Source organism: Pomacea canaliculata, linkage group LG7 (genome assembly GCF_003073045.1).
Source record: "Pomacea canaliculata isolate SZHN2017 linkage group LG7, ASM307304v1, whole genome shotgun sequence".
Lineage (NCBI taxonomy): Eukaryota > Metazoa > Mollusca > Gastropoda > Architaenioglossa > Ampullariidae > Pomacea > Pomacea canaliculata.
Genome location: NC_037596.1, coordinates 8,040,073 through 8,061,108, shown reverse-complemented (window position 1 = coordinate 8,061,108; position 21,036 = coordinate 8,040,073). Strand labels below are relative to the sequence as shown.

The window sequence follows — 21,036 nt, the reverse complement described above, 5'->3', positions numbered from 1 at the left end:
CGGTTGACTGGAAAGATGTAAATATGTGTGTGGATTGTTCATGTCAGTGAGTGATTGGATGGTTTTTTCAATGGATGGAAGTGAAGAATTGTTGATGATCGCATGGAGATAGACAGCCACAGTTTGACCTCCACATCACACCACGTAGTCGATGTTTACGAGATAATAAAGTTGTTTCAACAGGTCCGAGGCCTGATCGGGTCTATAGCTTCCCTTCAGTTTCCGCTCTGAGGTAGGATAAATCTGCAGGTGAAGGTGCTTCTCAAATATAGGAGAGCATAGGCCTAAAAGACTCTACTTTTTTCCTAATTTTAATTGAAGAACTGATATATTTACATTCTGTTTAACTACCTATTGACTTGTTTCTTTCCTACTTACCAAATTCCTCAGTTACTTTCCCTCTAACACCAAATCGTTCGCTCACTCAGTTGCTCACACTTGTAAACTCACTCAAAGCCACAGCTTAGCGATTTCTCAAAAACACAACTTTATATCCACTTTTGAAATTCAAGCTTGGGTTTCTGCATCAACACTGTTCAAAGACACGGAGTCGATCTGTCCCGACAATCGCTTCGAGAACCCGATGGTTCCAAGCAGCCTTGCCAGGCGCTTCCCCACTTCCCTGGCACCATTGCAAGGTCCAGTGCATGTGCGCGATCGCGGAACCCATTTCTCTCTCTCTCTCTCTCCTCCCTGTCCCTCAGGAGTCTGTGGCTCACAAGTGTGAAGACTGCTGCCAGAGAAATGAGTTTTCTTGTGGGACAGTCTCCCTTTTAAAACAATGATATGGAACAGCAACGCTTTAGGACGTACACATTGGGACATTTTGTTGATGTTGATGTTGGTGTCCACATGAATAAGAGGGTCTGGATGTGAATGGATGGGGGCTGAGATAGATATACTTACTGATTTTGGGTGCTTTGGTGTTTACATGTTTACGTTTTGTTTGTTTGTTTGTTTTGTTTTTGTTTTGTTTTGTTTTGTTTGCTGCTTGTTTCGATTTTTCGTCATTCTGTATGCATTCGGGTACGTAAAGGAACATACAAATAGGATTGTTATGAAAGAATATGCATGCATGCATCAGCAGTATGATTATGTTTGAAATCAAAAGGCGGTGAAGGTCGGGCTGCTCGCCTTGTGTCACTGCGCCAGCGGAGGCAGTCACAACTGTCGTGGTCGTCGCCAGAAATAGTGCTGAGGCTTTTTCGATCGCTCGCAAAGCTAACGGGCCAATCATTGATTCCACTCGGCTGGCGCTGGAAATGGAAATCTGGCAAGGGGGGACTTCACCGTTCACTTCCTATTTAGAAAATATCATCATCATCATCTGTTTCATCATCGTCATCATCATCACCATCATCATCATCATCGCCATCATCATCGTCGTCGTCATCGTTGTCGTCGTCACAGGACTTGTATTTTCATGTCTTTAATGCATCAGCTACTGCCCTCATCAGCTCGTCTGTTTTCGTAACGGGGATAGCTGTAGTCTTTCGGAATTAATGATGTACAACTCCATCTGTTGTACACAAGATGTTTCAAGTGGAAACCATCAACCGAATGCTACAAGGCATCTGCAAACAGCACAGAAAGCATACAGTTCTTCTCTAGACGATTTTTTGAACTGGGCGTAAGGGACTAAATGAAAATGTTTAGGAGTTTTACAGTTTAAAGTTTTATCCGAGTCAGTTGAATACACGTTGGTTTTGACTATAACAGGAATAAGTGAACTCCACAGAGTTTAAACAGTATGAATATATGTTATGTACATATTATGTTACGTTTGCCTGTTTGTACTTGCAAAAGCGATTTTTTTCAAAAGGTCTGTCATCATTAATACGTCCATATTATAAAAGTTTATTAATTTTTGTATCTTATATTTCCACAAATCCCAGTGGAAAATGGAAAATAGTGTCCTGTAAATAAATTAAAATTAATAACTATATAGATAAACTGATCCGCGAACTTCATTTCACCAAAACACAATATAGTGTCGGTATATTCACCCTTATTGCAAGCGCACTTTTATCAGTCTACAGTCATCACATTCATTACAGACCAACACGAATTTATGTGATTGAAGTAAGTTAGCGCTCTGAAATATTCTTCACTACACAGTCTTCTAAATATCATCCCGTCATATTGATAATGCCTGTATGTATACTGCTTGTGAAAATCTCCCTTTTATATATACATGCATAAAGTTAACTCGCAGTTCATGATGATGATGATGATGATGATGAGGAGAATGAGGATGAGGATGATAATGATGATGATGATGTACGATCTAAAACACGAGAACGTAGCCGAGAACTGAAATATCAGAAACATCGTAATCGATGTCCTGGATAAACATCCAGTCGTGGTCAGGTTTATGACAGAAATAATCCTAATAATAAATAAAAATAAACCATTCAGGAGGATGTAACATTAAAAACGGTTCTTTATGTTGAAAAAAGCAGTTATTACAGGTGGGTACCCTGAAAGGGATTTTTGTGATTGAAGACAGAAGGCGTTTATTGACAAATAACAACAAATACTCTTGTGTATTGACAAACTGGTGTTTGTGAGTGACAAGATGGCGAATTTGTGGTCATAGTGGTGACACAAATAACACTTAATGACCTGAAAGTAGTCTTTGATGGAACAAATTGTATTTAAAAATGTCGTGGACAGGACAGTAAGAACCGGATGATGAGGCACGTGACAATAACAACAGGAGAGGATAAGTAAGTTAGAGACTCCTGAACAACAGTACCTCAGACGAACAGGTTAGTCATGCGAATGCTTACGTTGTTTGTTTGTTTGTTTGTTTGTTTGTTTGTTTGTTTGTTTGTTTGTTTGTTTGTTTGTTTGTTTGTTTGTTTGTTTGTTTGTTTGTTCATGTCTCTCTCCTTCAGTCCGTCCTTCTCACCTACTATTTTCTCTCCCACTCAAGCTTTCTATCTAGCTGCACTGTGTGGCAAAAAATGTGATTCTCTCGCTCTGGTGATAAACAATTGTTCTCTAGCTGCACTGTGTGGCAAGGAATTATCGTTCTGTAGCCGGGCTAGCTGGCAAAAAATTGTTTTATCTGCACTATGTGGTAATAAGTTATTGACCTTTCTTTCTTTTTGGCGATTGGCTAAATCCCCAGGACGTGTCTGAAAACTGTTATTAATACGTCAGTGCATATTTCATATGATTTATTTCACCCTCTATCTCTTTCTCTCTCTGTATATTTCATATCTTCTGGTTTTTTTTTCAATTTTTTTTTTTTTTTTTTGTCTTTTACTATTTTTTTCATCTTCGTTTTTGAGCATCATTTCTTCCTCCTATCTTCTTTTTCTCTATTTTATTTCTTTCTAAACGCTGTTTATATCTGTCTTTTATTATTTTTCTTTGCTTATCAAGAATTGACACTGTGTGTACATGCATGCGTGTGTGTGTGTGTCCTCAGCGCGTGCATAAAGCGGGTGGCGTGCAGACACGAGACATAAACGACAGACCGCCAAAAAACGACAGTTGTAAGCGAACCCACTTTATTTACCCGCCTTCCCGCCCTGCGGAGTCAGCAACAAGATGAATACAGATTTTGATTAACTGTCGCCATCAGTTTCACGAGACATGTTCTCTGCAACGTTACCTCTAATCGCATGTCATCGCACCCCTTCTTTCTCATCGACCACGGCTGCGCACGACAACAGAGGAGACAACCGGTGGCCGAGGAAAATCGACGTTGTACCGACAAGACTCCTTGGGCATCCAGCGGAGAAGCAGCGGTTACACGGCCGCATCAGTTAATGGAAGTTGTCAGTAAGAGAATAGTTTTAAAGGACCTTCTTGACCATGCATGTGTTTTTTTTTTTTTTTTTTGTTGTTTTTTTGTTTTTTTGTTATTTTTTGTTTTTTTGTTTTTTGTTTGTTTTTTTTTTTTTTTGATAACTTTCTGCGTGATGTCCTTATAGAAAATTTTGCCAGATATAACCCAAAATTTGACAATGTCCAGTTGAGGACTCTTCATAGACTAGACTTTTGTGGGAATTCACACGGAACATGCCATTTAATCGTTACAGAAATCATTCATGGAAGTGTTCATGTTCATTTTATAAAATATAGAATGTTCACATAAGTAAAAGACAAATTTGAAAGAAATAAACATTAAATAAACAAGGGGAATGAAAAAGACTTGGAAGAAACTCTTGGATGTGAAAAATTCAAAAAAAAAAACACTTGGATGTGAAAATAATTATTTGCGTCCTCAGTGAGTATGCGTTGGATGAGTGATGTCACAATAACTCTTACTCACGCAGCCTTTTGACCACCACAGACCATGACGTCACCTTGATAGGACTTCTGGCCTGGGAGCTGGACACGTTGCACCCGTACCACCTCGCCTCCTCCGACCCGAGGTCAATGACGAGGGACCTCAGCCTCGTCCTCCGCGAGTCTTTCTCGTCGATGACGCAGGAGGAGAAAGCTGCGTGACGTCAGACACTCGTTTTTCAGAGGGTTGACGTAGGCCACGACCTCGTTGTCCGCTGTGGTGTACAACGTCATTTGGAACACGTCAACGTCAGCACTCAACATGTCGCCCGTGCATTCCACTTCCAAGATGGAGGCTTCCCCGCGGAAGGCTTTGACAAGAAGTCCTGGCAGGGGAGGAACAGGGATGGGAAAAAGTTCCTGGCCATAAGGTTGCTTCTTGCAAGTAACTATCAACGGCGGCTTAACAACCGTCACACATTAAAATTTCATGTCAGCGTTTTTTTACTTGGACAAAACACACAAGACACTAGCTGTGGGCAATTACTTGGCTCTAACTTTTAGTTTATTTCTTTTATGATTCTTTTTTCTTCCCATTATTTCTTCTTTCCTCGCTTTCCCTTACTTTCCTATGTATCCCGCGGTCCACATAAGATTTCATATGTTTAACACAGTTTACACATGATTACAGCACTTGTTATTCACGATCTAGTTTCATTGCAGTGTATGTCAAAATGCTAAAACCTGATTGCCATTAATTTCTATTCCCTGGGTAAACCAAAACTGTGAAATAAATATTCATCAGGTTTGTATCCACATGCTTGCATGCCCTAGCTACTTATTGAACATGCCCTGTATTTAATAAAGATATTTTAAAACATTTCTCTGTAGTTAATGAACATTTCAGGTGTCAAACATTTCAGATGTTTCAAACATTTCAAACATATACCCCTATAACTACTGATATTCTCTGTGGTTAATAAACATGCCATATCGTTAATAAACATACCCCTACACTTAATAAACATCACCTATTGCTACTAAATATGCCCTGTAGTTAATGAACATGTCGAGTAGTCAAAGAATACGTAAACGATTTTAAAAATACATTTTAAGATGAGATTTTACAGACCGTTTCGTGAAAAAAACTGTTTTCGTTCCCACATCGAGATAAAATTTACACTTTCATGAATTTTATTTTTGAAGGTTTGACGAAGTGACAAAAGGCCTTTCGTTTAACCGTCACTTAATAACAGATAGATGGAAGCTTTTACTCCCAAGAGCAGTTATACCTTGTTTAATCTTTCGCCCGAAACTGTATGTCAAGCGGCATCTGTCTCTAAGGACATCGTACAATCAGACAGAATCACACAACTTCAGCTCTCGATTTAAAAAATAAATATATTTTTTAAAGGGACAAAACATTCCAGTGTTTAAATGCCGATAAAACCCTCATCTGTTATAAGGGTTTAAAAACATTGTTGACCTTAATTGCAGTTCGTCGTCCAGCCTAATTGACAAATAACTTGGTTTATGAATTATGTTGTCTAGGACAGATATTCTTATCAACTCTTTTTTGAGGAATATGATGTGAAATTAAATTCTTATAGTTAATGTAAACTAACAACACCATTAAAGAATTGAAAACAATGAATAAACACTGTCCTCTACACTGAGACCTTTGCTCTTTATTCAACAAGTCTGGCTTTGAAAAATGTTCTGTGCAGTCTTTATAGCCGACAGAGCATTTCGATTGCAATTAAACTTTAAACAAGAACAACAAAAATGTCGATGAACAGGTCAGGATTGTTTAAAGACCGTTTCTCAAAAAGCAGCGTAATTGACTTTCCGTCTTCCTGTGCAAGAGATTCAAAAAGTTCATTTCGGGAAGCTTAGCAAGAGACAAAAGGCCACTCGACTGGAATCAGGTTCTTTAAAGACAGAAAGAGAGACACACAGAGAGAGAAAGAGAGGGCGGATTGGGAAGCCAAAGAGCACACAGCGATGGTGACCCACAAATGACACAAGTGTGGCACTGCATTTACTTACCGCTGCCGTTAGAACTTGCCGATGTCGCAGGTGATGAAAGTGAAGAGCAGAATCAAATGCGGTCCCCACAGTGCCTCTCGCAATGTCGCAGCCATTTTGGCGAGGCTCGCAGACCTCACGCATACCTCCCTCGGCCTTGTCTGCCCTTCCCTCAGTTCCTCGCTCCTCCACCTTTCTACCTCCCCCCTCACCACCCCTTCTCCCCACCCCACCCCAACCCCAAACCTCCCGTTCTCTTGACGGTCTCTCGCTTTTTCCCTCAGGCAGGTTTCACGAGCCGGTGCGTATAGACAAGGGTACGGTTGCCGCCCCTGGGTTAATCCTCTCGCGTAGTGAAGGTCAAATGTTCCTCAACGCAACGCGAAGGGTGAATTTTAAAGAAGTGGCCTTAACATCACCTTAACCTCTGCCCCTGCTTTCACACTTTTTTTTCGGTAGGGGGGTATTCAAAATCACACATCGCCTCATCACATCGCTGTTGTCCTCCACATCTCCTCCCCATCCGATACACCCTCCCCCCAAAACATCCAACTACCCAACCGCCATTTCCTTCCCAAGTTTCATCCCTTCCCAGCCCGACGCCATTGGCAAGCAGCAAGTCCATCAGCCTCCATCAATAATGTCTGCTCTATTGCGGAAAGAGATACAACGATTCGTCGGATGGGCTGAGGATAAATCACCCCCACACACGTGATCTAGCTGGACAGTAATCAAGCAGAAAAGGCCTCTTCAAACTCGATCAGGTCCACAGGGGAGAGAACTGAGCGACAGCCCTCGCGCCCAACAGTGACAATAATCAAAGCGGCGGGTGAAGACCTCTGCTGGATTCAGCTTGGTATCGACTGGTCCTTTTCACCTGTTGCCTGAATGTGAGTAAAAGTTATTAAAAAAAAGCCTTGTCCCGCTTTTAAAGAACAAGTCCGGGTTCTTCAAAAAGGTCAGGCTATCCATTCTCGCAAGGTTACAAAAGTAGGTTCATTGGGTGGGCAAAATCTCACGAGCCAATGTTTAAAGGTGTGTCGTATGGGGGTGAATGTAGGTGAGCTCTTATACCTGACCTCACGCAGCCAAATACAAACTTAAAAACTCAAAAAGAGTTGGACCAAAAGTTGCGGATCAGCAACTTCTCTGTAGTAAAGAAGAGTCCTACAGAATGTAGCTCTTAGATGACACTAATGGAACGACAAGAGTAGCATGATACTTTGTCCTTTTGATAATTTCATAAAACAGACCTACTTCCGGTATATCGTTGTAATGATAATAAATAATAAAGTTGATTTATACAGCTCTTTATACCACCAACAAAGGCAGGCTCAAAGTGTCTCACACAAAAAATTAATAATAAGAGAAAGAAAAACACACAAACATATTAATAATAAACGTCAATCTCAACAAACAAGATTATTACATGTCCACGTAGTGTGGCCATTCATGTTAAATATCACCATCAGTACATATGCGGTCTGTATGCTCGTCATTGAATGAAATCTTCGGTAAGTGAATAAAGTTTTGCTTTTAAAAAGTAGTTGAGATCGAGTTAGTACGATGTTTGTTTTCATGGAAGGCTAACTGTCAGTCTTTGGTGGAGTGGCTTAACTTTTGCAGACAGAAATAAGATTCCATGATGACAAGTCTTGTTAGAGCATCACACTAACGGTCACACACTAGTTTCAGAGAGATGCACAAAGTTAGTCTATCAGACTTGTGTTTACTGTTCATGAAGCTTGTTGTGACAGGTCACCATCAAAACTTTCTGGAGAAATTGTAGAGAAGGACTCAGTCTGAAGTGACACTGCTGATGCACAGAACTAAAATGTCCGTCATGTCACGATGGCGCTGACGTGGCAGTAGAAATAAAATGGTGTAGAAAAGAAGAAAAATGGAGCAGATACAAAATTAAATAAATGAAATGGTGTTACAGATGCACAGGTCAATACTACACACACAACTTGACTCAGATTGACAGGAAAAGACGAAAAGCGACGAGGAGAGTTAATCACCTCTAGCCAGTTAGGCGAAGGGACATCACTCTCAATCCTCAATCTCCTCAAAGACTTACTCCGGCAGTAACAAGCTGAGATAGTCTCCGACTATAGTAAAAGGACCAAGAACTTTGTGTGACAGGAGAGAGAGATTGAATGAACGGGTATTACACTAGCTGAAGTTTTACAGGGTGGTCCTTGAGTGATTTAGTAAGGATTTGTCTGTGAGGGGTAGGAAGATGCTCGTGTGAGTTGTGGCAATATTTTCAATCGTCTGCTGTTGGTCTGGTTTATGCAGAGAAACAGAACAGAGAAACACAGAATAGAGAAGAGGCAAAAACATCTAATTATAGAAAATGTTTTTTCGTGAATGTCCGCAGTATTTACCTCAGTCTCTGCACAGCGGGATGTTATTTCAGTCAAAGAACTCTTTGTACACACTTCATTTTTCCCTATTTCGAAAGGACTTCGAATAACCATGAAATTTCTGAATGATAATGATTTTGTTTACCCCAATGTATCAATACAAACAGACTAATAAAGCTTTCTTTCTCTGTCACAGAAATATTACGTTCTAATCGTTTCCATGGAAACTAAAAAAAATATCCGGCCTGCTCTGAGCTATATTCGAGCATCCTTTTTGCCCCTGGAGGGATACAAAATTATAGGAAAGCTATTTTCAAAAGAGACAATAATCAACTAGGATGCAGCTGTTCTTCGACAAAACCTGCAGGACGTCAGGGAGCAGTCCAGCCTCGAGACAGCTTCCGCGTGTTTTTTTTTTTTTTTTTTCTACATCCGGTATTTTACAACTTTAGTTCAACGACCCGAGTAGTCTGTTGTTGCCGACAACTGAATAACAAATTTTTCTCCGACACTAATCTCAAGCTCTACGTCACAGTGGTCGCAGACGTCGTTGCCAATGATGATGGCTTACATTCGCGAACGCTCATAAACGCTACATGCAAAGAACAAGTACTCATGCAGGTATCTCAAGAAGTGCAGCCAAGAGTTATCTCCTCTTGAACAAAGCGTGCTTTTCACGAAATGACTTTATATCTGGTCATTACGACCGTTGATGGTCAACGGCAGACGCATCAATACCCAGAAAATCCTTCCTTTGCAGGGAGTTTGCACAAAAGTTTGTAGATAACGACAACGGCTGATAAAACGAACTCTAACCGGAACATTATTTTTTTTAATACGATAGGGGGGAACAAATGTATTTAAAGCGCCAGTACTTACTCCTTCCTTTGACTAGTAGTGTCCACGAGACGGCGCTCGTCTCCGCACGGGGTCCTGACCGCCGTCACGTTGCACCCGTAGAGTCGAGACTCCTCCTCGTGCAAGTCCAGCACCAGGGTGTGCAGGGTGGTCTTGTGGGAGTCCCCCTTGACGATGACGCAAGCGGCGAAGCTTGATGACGTGGTGCACTCGTGCTTCCAGGGAATGACGGTAGCCAGCACGTGCCTGTCCAGCACGGTGTACAGCGCCATGGTGGACAAGTCCTCTCCGGGGTCAAGGGTCACGGCGCTGCAGACGATCTCCTGCACGGTGGCCAAACCGCGGAACGCCTGCGCCCTCAGCCCTGGGATCCGTGGCAACAATGGGAGGTCACTCTTGAACACTCTCTACCTGTCTGTCTGTCTGTCTGTCTGTCTGTCTGTCTGTCTGTCTGTCTGTCTACTAGGAGAGATGTCGCATTGTAATTCATCTGCCTGTCTCCTTCGCTTTAAATTTGCTTGCCTTCTTCCTATTCATGCGTGTACATGCGTCGGCACGTGGGGGGTCAGGATGTGAGTGTAGATGGGAGCATGCATTGAGAAACTCGGACACAGACCAGCACAGAACAAAATGTCTACACAAAGAAAAGTCTGATTTTTATTTGCTTACTTGCTAACATGCGTAAACGTTTATCCGGTCATCTTTCCGGATTACTGTCAAGAAAAGTATCCTCAAATAATCTTGTTAAGGAATTACTGTTTTTTCTTACCTTCTAATGTCAGGGTTTATTTTAAAATAGTGAGTTTAAGTTAAATTAAGAGATTTCTTTTTATTCTTTCTAATTTATTTCATACGATTCGTCTACTTATATTTTGTATTATTTTTAATGTTCATTTTTGTAGGTAAAAGAAGGTGCTACGACTTTAATGGAGATTCAATTAAAGGCCACAGATATGAAACATATTTGTTGCGTTTTTATTTTTGAAATGGCAATAATTGTACCCTCACCATCAACACAGAGAGAGAGAGAGACAGAGAAAACCCTGTTGCTGGAAGCCATGCAACTTTTAGAAATTAGTTATTCTGCCAGTATCCCACCTTGCCGTGTCATTAAAAAGCGCACAATTTTTCACTTTCATCATTATCAACGTCTTTCTAGCTCCGTCATAATCATCACGACGATAACAAAACCCGAACCTGCTCTTCAGATCGTACCATCATCATCTTTTGCTGTCAGATGAGTTGCTGTTGCATTACCATCATCAACACGTTACCATTACTGTCATGTCATCATAATCATCATAATCATCATCATCATTTTGTCTGTCGTCGTCGTGTTGCATGAGTTTGTAATATCGTCCTCCTGTCGTTGTCACATTTATCACTAACATCTGGTCTGCGTCCTTATACTTTTTGCAGTCTCCGGTTCAAAACTCATGCCTAAAGCTTTTCTATTTCTGGAAACCAAGTTGTAGCATATTTCATTAAACTCATATTTGGCTACTGCCTGCTTAAACATCATAGACAAAGTTTATAAATAAAGATCATATATAAACATTTTACAAGTTATATCGTGTGTCCAGTTCATACGGACCTCCTTAATTTGTTCATTCATCACCTTGGCTTTCACTTAAAATCAACAAGAGTAACCTCAAAATCGCTAATCTCCTTTGACTTCTTATTGTTCCCCTTCACACACTTTTCTTAAGATTCTTTCCTCTCATTCTAATCAAATAAACTTATTCAACCACATCTCCCCTAAAGCCAGCTTCCAAATCACGATTATTCAAAACTCAATTGAATTTTGCGAATATTTCAACAAACGGTCAGTCAGCTAGACGAGAAACGAGGCAAAACTCTGCCCTGGTGTAGCAACAGGCCTACACCCGCAACATCCACACACGCAACTCTTCAAAAAAAATGCAAAGAAGAAGATTAAGGAAAGAAAAAAAATATTTTCGGCCGCGCAAAATTTGTGAAAGACGCGAAGCACGCGCAAGCCAGTGCGACCCTTGGTTGTCATGATCTCCCCTTTCCTCCCCTCGCCCCCTTCAACCACTCCTTTCTTTACCCACAGTGCAGCGCGCAACACGGATCGATAACTCGACCCAGTTTTGAAAACGAGGCTAGTCTTTGCTCAGCAAAATTTTCTCCCCTACTTGCCAAGCTAGACAGTGCAAAAGGTCGTTATCCTGTCCACCGGCATGCTCTCCCCTTGTCAGAGGCCGAGTTCCTCTCGCGCCTACACGCGCAGGCCACGAGACTCGCCGAGACCACCAGCAGCAGCAGCAGCATCCTCCTTCCCTCCCTTACTCTCGTTTTCCCGCCGAGATGCTGAGCTCAGTGTCTCGAGCCCTGCATCCGCAGCATCAGCATTATTATGACAGTCGCTGGCACAGCTGTGCCGGATTCACGCCACCTTGTTTTCGATCGATGTCTTCCTCTCCTCTCCAGTCTCCGACTCCTCCCTTCACTCACTCTAAAGACAGACGCCGCCGACTGCAGAAAATTCCCTCTTTCCCGCTCTCTCTCTCTCCATCCCTCTTGCCCACTCTCCGAAATCGATCGTCTGCTCGCGTTGTTTTGATGCCACCCACGCACGCATGCGCAGTGCCCTGGCCTTGTGACGTGTGATGCGTGCCGCACGAACAGCGACGACAACCGGATTCCGGCGTCTCAGCAGGAAGGCTCGGGCAGCCGAGGGGAGACAAGCCGCTGCTGACGTATGCGACCTCCATCACCGTGAGGCTGGCGATGCACAGAAATAGCTCTTGGGTCAGCGGCGCCTTACGGACCGGGTCTTTTCTGCCAACATTTCCACAAATATTTTCTAAAAACATTCCTAACATTATTGCATAATTCTGTGCCGGAATGTCAAATCTTCGAGTATTTTGAGAATGTAATTTTTATGTGAGATAAAAAGTCAGCCATCACTAGAGAAGTTCCATGCAATGACAGAGACACTCAGGAGTACCTCACACAGGGAAGTGGAAAGTAAAGAGGGGGTTGCCAAAAATTCGTGACTATTTTCTATATACAAATTTCCGTTAGGTTTGCAGGGTGAATGAGGGTGTAAGGTTAGACTTATTTAGAGGAAAGACAACGGTTTCTCATGCATTCTGCCCCTAAACAACCAGATGTGTCGTTGCCTTACTTTGACTTGTACAGCTGACAGGAAACACCTCCGTGTGTATATAAAATATATGTGTGTGCGTGTGTCGGGGTGGGGGAGGTGAGAAAGAGAGACTGTACTTTCCTACCTCATCACATTTTGTCTATTTGTGGTCTCACAGATCACCTCGTCGGAAATAACTAAGGACTATTAGACATTAAGCACTGCTTACTCATCTATCCCTGCTTCGCTCTAATAAATTCCTCCCATCGCCTCTTTCCATACATCCTTCATTCCTAACCGAAGATAGTGCGCCGACAGTGTTGTCGTTTCCATGGCAACCTACTATCTAATTTTCTCCGTTTTCGGGCATTCAACACGGCCGGCAGGGTTTCACCATACCTGTCTTCGATGACATCTGGTCTGTCTTTCATCTTCTGCCCGAACATTGACCCTACATCCTGTCAGCCTCTAAAGAACTATGACTGCTGCTCCCCCTCCACCAACTACCTCCCTCCCTGATGTAAGAGGTAAACAACATCACAACACCTGTGCCCGATGGTGGAGTTTGTGTGCTGTCAACTGCTGTGCAGGACTGAGTGCAAGGGAGACAGGTATCCCCGTAGCTCAATTAAGGGACAACAACATCGCAGCTTTGACTACACAGACTCGGGTGGATCGATAGGAGGGGAGGCTATCCCCAGACTGCCTCCACAGTGCTAACAAGTGACATGACAATGTGTGACCTTGCGAGCTGCAGTGGTCTGCCCCTCGATGGCTGGACATTCACGAGATGGCGTCAATGGCGCCCGACATTCTTCACGAACTTTTTTTTCTTGTTTGGTTGGTTTTGTCGCTGTTATTGTTGTTCGTTCGTTCGTTCGTTCGTTCGTTCGTTCGTTCGTTCGTTCGTTCGTTCGTTCGTTCGTTCGTTCGTTCGTTCGTTCGTTTGGTTTGTTTGTTGGTTGGTTGGTTGGTTGGTTGGTTGGTTGTGTCTCAGGAGTCCCCGTGGGTAGACGTTGACATCGCACGCATGCGCCTTGCCTCGTTGATTAGTCCTTATGTACCACCCTCTTCCCCAACACGAACTATCCACCTGTACCTCGCACTCAAGAGACTGGACAAGTACACAAAGGTCACTGCTTCTCTTCCCGTCTTTCTCTTTCTCCAAGTCTTTAATGTCAAATCTTTCTGGGCCGTCTTTCGCTCACGTATCAAGTTTCTTTTATAAGTCAGGCATTAAATTCTTTCTTTTTCTTTTTAAATTTCAATCATCTTTCTAATTTTAAACCTTCCTCACACACATTTTTAAATAGATGAATTCATTAAAACCCTCATATTAAATTGCTTTGATGACCTCTGGTGATTACCACTGTGTCAAGCAGTCTCTGGTGATGTTAACCATTTCTTCATCCACCCACCCACGCACACCCACACACACAATGAAAAAAAAAATTATACAGCCTATAAACCTGACCTTAACAAAAGATGCTGTCAAAGGAGGATATTTGTAGACCGGGAAATAAGTTAATGTTCGCTCAAGGTTGAGAAATGACGAATTAAAAGCGAAGTGATCCGCCATGAAACCAGGTTTCTCCATGCGTGCATTTTTAATTTAATAAAATCAAGACGGTCTTTGCTTCTGAAATGAAGATTCATTACACAATTTTCCACCTTCTTGCCAAGCAACATGGCAAGCAGTATATTTTTTTTATACGTTGAGTATCGATCCGGGGCTTTTCGTCACGAATTACATGGTTGTCTCCCCTGCTATTGGCATGCTCGTTGAAGCTTCAGGAACTTGCTGAAAGGTGGACGTCAACCTGAGAGGCCAGACGCCAAGCGTGCTAATGGTTGATGTTGCATGTTCTCCTCAGCTACATTTTTAGCTCCAACTTCTATCCCTCGTAATAACCTAATGCATCTCAGAAAGGTTAGTTTTTCTGAACTTCTGTAAATAACTGAACAAAACAGGTAAATCAGTTCAAACTGAACTCCGCCGTGTAAATATTATCCTTCCATTAAAAAACTTTCTGTCTATGCAAAAGTTTCGAACTATTTCTTACGTAAAAGTAATAAAAAATGACTTTTTTTGAGGGAAGGGCAAATATCTGCCTATAAATAACAATACATTTCTTCTTCTTTTTTTTCTTTTTTTTGCTTGTTTTTCGAATCCAAAATATTTTTACGTCTCATATATATGTATACACGAGCATTTAAATCTTTATCTTTATTTTAGTGTTATTGCTTTCTTTTATGAAAACAAGGATCTTCCATTTCTGACGAGAGTAATTCTAGTTTTTAATAATTTTTGTATGGAGTACCAGGCGACTGATGCCCTGCCCTGTGCCCCACTGTGGAGCTGGGTCAGGGCTATAAGACTCGTGTTTCCAGATCAGCTGTCGACAACAGCCAGGAAATGAACGGCGATGAGTTGTGGCTTCTCGTTTTACGGTTTTCGAATAAGTCTTGGGGCTGTGCGAAGCATGCCGGGGTTCGGGCGAGACTGAGATTTATTGACGGCTGCTCGCCAAGGAAATGCTCCATATTCCTGATGGCATGTGTCCGAGCAGAGCTCAGCACCCGCCACAAAGGTCCTGAACCCTCACGAACAATCAGCTGCTATAAAATACAAGCAGCGGAAAGCTTTTAATCTTTATTATATTTTTAAATAATCAGATTTAGATATTAAAAACTTCTGCAATCAGCATTGGCTGGATTTTTTGTACTCGCCAAAATTATACATTATGAAACAATGTCTGACAGTGTTTAATGTGTGTTACAAACTATACTTTTAAATATAAGATTAATGGAGTCATAAACCTGACATAATGATGAAATAAAAGCACATTATTTATTTAACTGTGCATTCCTTCTGTATTTTTCAATACCTATTGTCTCTAGTTTTACTAGTCTTGCCCATAGTTTTACTTCTTTGAGACCATCTACCATGTCTTCAAAATGTTATCAGAATTTTTTTTAAAAAAAAAAACATTTCAGAAGAATCTCCATGCAATAAGCTAACTTCCTGGATTTGGCTCTTGAACACATCTCCGAGGACAACTACGAAGCCAGGGATACGCATGCTAATTTCAATTTTAAAATGTCGTGACTTCGTCGCCAAGACGACTCGTGGGTAGTCCAGGTCTTCAGATCATCTGACGAACAGGCTGATTGAACTAGTTTGTGGTTGCCCTTTATGGACAGGAGAAGAGACCTGATGTCTAATGTCATTAAGTCATTAAAAATCAAAGCAATGAGTATCAGGGAGATGAATTCATTCTACAATAGTTAGCAGCTTGATTCGGCATCCGCTACAAAGATGGCATGTCATTGTCTCATAGTCCTTGATCTCGGTAATCAAACACCATACGAATGAAAACCCATCTGTTTGCAGAAAGGTGATTGAAAAGATAAGCAAAGATTTTATTCTCTGTTTGAGAAATTCCTCGATTGTGTGATTTCATTGCAAGGTTGACCTGAGGAAAATGGCGATATTGGATGTTGTGCTGATGATGGCGATGATGTCAGTGATTGGGACGAAGACAGACCATCAGAGAAGATATAGTTTCACACGATGTTGCAAAGTGATGATGCAATGAGAAAAAAACCACAACATGTTTATGATCAAGGAAGGGAATCATGCGACAGTCAAGAGCCATGACTTTGAGATGAGGACAATGACAGTTAAGACCATCAGCGAAATTCTGAATGACACAGACTGGCTACCAACAGACACTAACACAATCTTGTAACAAAGAGTAATGTAATATACACTAGCAAACACACAGCTTTTGAAATACAAAAACGATAGTCTGTCCAGCTAACACAAAAATAAGGACAGCTAAAGTACAATGAAATGTTTTGTCGATTTTTTCCCCACAGACATAACAACAGGAAAGGTTAGAGTTCAAAAGCTGTCTGGCTAAATATGGCGACAGGCTTTATACTTCAATCAGCAAATTTCCGCCTTGAAAAATGGAATCTCGTCCTCGGGGACACTGGGTGGTATGATGGGAAATACACGGGATAAAATGAGGTCTGGGGTAGAACGATAAAGTCAAGAAGTTTCAAACATAGTTCTGATCTGAGAACAGTGAAACAAAATGTTATTATTATGTGCATCATTGTCAACAAGGCCAAGACCCTTAATGAACATAATTGCTTTATTTTCATCTGTCGATTTATGTTCCACGTCTTCATCCATGTTTTGCTTTCTTGCCTATTTTTCTAGTTCTGGGGGGGGGGGTAATCTTCAAAATGACTCACTTCTGTAACTAAATTATTCTGATATACGAGTAATCCAATCATCCAGCACTATAGATGTCAGAAAATGATTGGAAAAGATATTTAGAGATGCGACTACAGATTAAATATTTTTGCTAACTTAAACCCGAAAATCTCGAAAATGATATGAAGCACCGATGATTTAATAGGATACAACTTGCCCTTTACTTTGAAAGGAGCTGAAAAGATAAGAATATAATTTTCCAAATTATTCGCCATTTTTCGAAACCCTAGAGAACTACGATTTTTTCCCTTCTTTGCCTTTCTCCTCTTTTCTTACAGACCTACTCCTTTCAGCTCTTTCGTAGCATTCATTCATTTAAGCAGAGACAGACAAACAGACACTGCAAACAGACAGAGAAAGAAAGACAGAAAGACATGCAAACAGCAGGAAAAGCAGGAAAAAAGCAGAGAAAGTAAAGATTCGGTACGAGTGAAATATTTTATTACGAAAAAAACTCTGATAGAGAAGTAAGCCTCTGGCAAATCTCTCAGTGCTTTTTAGGTTTGCAACCCATGTAGACAGCATGAAGATAAAACAATAAACAGTGCATCTTGTTTATATCTGTGGCCTTATATGATATTGTCTCCTCCCTTCTCTTATTCCTACTTTTTTCTAAATTATTTAGTCTTTCTGCTGTGTCTCAAGAACACTCTCCTTAAAGTTCATTGTACTTACAATTTTTAAAGTACAAAAGTTTTTGAACAGGTTGTTTTGTAAGTAGTCTCGGTGAACTAGCACGAAGTTTTAGATAGCTAGATATATATACATGAAAAAAAATTATAGTGCTTTGTTGAAAAATAATTAAAACAAATTTTTTCTGTTTTTTCCTAGCTGCAACGACTCTAGTCTCAATAATGTTCTGTTACACGATTCTGTTACCAGACAATGTGGCCAGTCCTCTCTCAGGAAATGTAAAATAAAAACTATGGACGGGGAGACTTTTTATTGTGTTATTTCAGAATACAAAGGACAAAGGAGGTTTATATATATATTTTACCAGCTTAGTATCTCAGTACTTATGTAACGGTTGACTGAGTGCCTGGAAGAGGTAAGATTGTTGGTTGATGGACTACACCAGACTGAGAACATTTCGAGACTGGAAAGGAGAAGTGTTGGGGGGTCCTTCTGGATGCAAGAAATGGAAACCCAATTTATAACGATCGATGTGGTTTGGCATTTCAATTAAAGAGACAGAAGATTCAGGCAGCTATCATATAACATTGAGCTCGTGTCCCTCGAATATGTCTAGCCAACGGTACACTATAAATCACATAATAATCAATGTAGGCAGATGTTTCTAAATATGTCTTTAAAGAGAAGCCAAAGAAGAAAACGAAAACAAATCAATATATTGGAGAAGAGAAAAATATTTCTTCAACCTTTGTATTCTCAATAAAATCAATAAAATAAACTACCAATAAAGGTATAGGTAAATAAAATCACGATGAAATTCAAAAGGAAAAGGTATTTGTGGTCTAACTGACCAATCACTATTTTCCATTATTTTTTTATATACAATAAAATATTAAAATAAATTCATCGCAGAAAATTTTGGAGTAATTATGGACCACAACACCTAGCTAAGAATGACATTTTTTTTTAAATAGAGGAAAGCTAAGGTTGTTGACCATTAACCCTTGACGATAGTCATTATGGGAATGATTAACAAAAATCAATGAGAGCGGCAGGTGACTTACCGTTTTTAAGCGCGTCTGCTGCAGCAGCGACGGCGACAACACTTAGCACGACTAACACGTCCATCAGGAAGCCATGCGGCCGGCCAGAGGCTAATCCTGACAGGCGTGTCATGGCTAAATACAAACTGTCAGCCCAATCGCCGCACTCAAGCGCCTTCCACCCTGATAAACTCTCAGCATGGGGAGTTACGCCGCCTGATGATACGTCAGGGTTATTTCCCTTGAGCGGTCCCCGTGCTCGCTGGCAAATGTGGCTTAAGGTCGATGTGGTTACTTCCCTTACCCCATTTTTTCTCCCTCTCCCTGTTGGCGGACTCACTCGGGGGAACAAATGTATTGCTCCGCTGGATGTGTTGACGCCAGCGTCTTGAGTGTCGGAGACTTGGTGGACAGTAAGTGGACAGAACCTTGCTGATCACAGAAATGGACTTCATCATTGCTTGATTGCCACTGCTCATGACTCCTTCCCTTACCTAACGGTAATCGTTCTTAACGGTAATTAATTAAATCATCAAAGTGCGGTGTCTTCATCGATTTCAGACTCACCTTTAGTGTCAGTTCAAACAACCGAACAAAGGAAAGCTTATTTTTGTTAATTAAATCATTAAATCCGGATTTGCTAAAAATGACAACTGACAACAGAAAGTTCGGGTGAAACTAAAAGAATATTTAGATACACAAAGTATCGTATATTATAATGATGTAAATACAGTGGACAATTATATATTATGTTAAATATCTAGGGGAGAAGACTATAATGTTATAAATAAGGTAAACGAAAATAATGAAGTGCATATACAATAGATAAGTATATACTATATTATATTACAAAGGAAAAAATGTGTGCGTGATACTAAAAACATAGTAGAGAAGTATAGAATTATGTTCTTTGTAAAATAGAGTATGTTCTGATGATCTAGAATTAATGGATAATTCATAATAATGTCATAAAGGAGGAATATGTAATTACAGTTAATGCTCTCTATATAGTATTATGTGTAGATATTATATGTTCTTTATATATATTATTTATAATAATTTAAAGGAGACATGTGTAATTATACGATGGATACAGCAGAGGAGATGATTATGATGATGTTCTATATATTTACTGTAAGTGATGCAGTCTGACACTGTCACAGTTGTAATAATGTTATTTGGCGCTGTCACACCTGTAAGAGATACAGTCTGGCACAGTCTTTGTGAGAGATAAGGATAGGCTTCCTTCAGCATCTGGTTTCAAACCACTATTTACAACATTTGAGCTCGTTGTCGAGTCCTGCGCTGATGTAATACTCATACTTCAGCTTGTCCTCACCACTCATCTAATATATTTATCTTATTCCCTGCCTTGACTGTACCAGAGGAGTTCACTGTCGTTGTTATTCCAGTCCTGACTGATCCTTGTTGGTATTTCTGCATTGTCCCCTCATAGTCCTGGCTTTAGGCTTATTCACTTAGTGGCGCCCGTCTCCTCTCCACATCCGAGCCTCGTCCAGTCAACAGCTCGATGTACAGTCGTGAAGACGGGTACAATGCTTCCTGGGCGGTGCACTGGCAGTGAGAAGCTTTTACCCAGAGAGACAGTGTCTTGCCCAGTACTTTCATCTTTGAAAGCTTTCGCTCAGATATTGTGTTAACACCTCGGCTAACATCTCGGTTTACACCCTCCGCCTTTATCTTTCCCAAGATCGCCCACGAGGCAGTGAAATCATAAACGCCTCTTGGCCAACACACGAGCATCGCTCCCTGGCTGGTGCTTACATCCAGGAACGGTTTCACCTCGAGAAGCAGAGTTCTGGCTGCTACTTTCATCGGGGGCAATTCTTGTCCAGATTCGTTTGAATATCCCGTTTTTGCCAGGGTTGTGTCCTTTAGCCTCTGTTTATCTAGTGGGGTCAAGAAGTCGGTTAAGCCATTTAGTACATGACGCAGTGCTTTAACCTCTCGGCATACACAAAGGGACACAAAATCACAGATACAAAATTTCTAACAAATTTTCGCACTCATATATATTTATATTTTCTAGTAATTGATTTATTTAGTGATCAGAAAAAATGAAGTTTGTATTATTAATGAAACTTAAAAAAGTAAAAGCGTTGAAATATCATGCAGCAATAACCGCTGTGACAAGGAAATAGAGTGAAGAAAATAATGAACCCTTCACGGAATTATCAGAATTACGGAATCGACAAAGGAAAGTAAGAAAATAAAGTGGAAGCGAGACGAAAATAAATAAAATTTCAGTGAATGTAAGAATGAAGAAAAGAGAAACTACAGCAATAAATAAAACCAACAGCAACAAAACAAAAAAAAAGTAAGAAAGCAAAAAAAAAAAAACAATAGCATCACACACAAAAAAAACCGGCAGAGAAAACACAGCCATGAATACTATAGCACTCCAGTGTCCAGCACCCGCTATGATGAAGAAGTCAG

General features: G+C 40.8%; 2 protein-coding genes across 2 annotated transcripts in view; both read right to left on the bottom strand.

The window, feature by feature from the left end:
* LOC112568586 overlaps positions 1 to 21,036 on the bottom strand; it is a 244,811-nt gene that overhangs the window by 206,488 nt on the left and 17,287 nt on the right. The window lies entirely within an intron of this gene.
* On the bottom strand, positions 9,420 to 19,154 carry LOC112568587. Its single transcript, XM_025245962.1, has 2 exons — positions 18,601 to 19,154; positions 9,420 to 9,864 (listed from the first exon to the last, which is right to left on the bottom strand). The coding sequence occupies exons 1-2, from the start codon at positions 18,710 to 18,712 to the stop codon at positions 9,518 to 9,520; spliced, it is 459 nt and encodes a 152-aa protein (XP_025101747.1). The 5' UTR covers positions 18,713 to 19,154; the 3' UTR covers positions 9,420 to 9,517.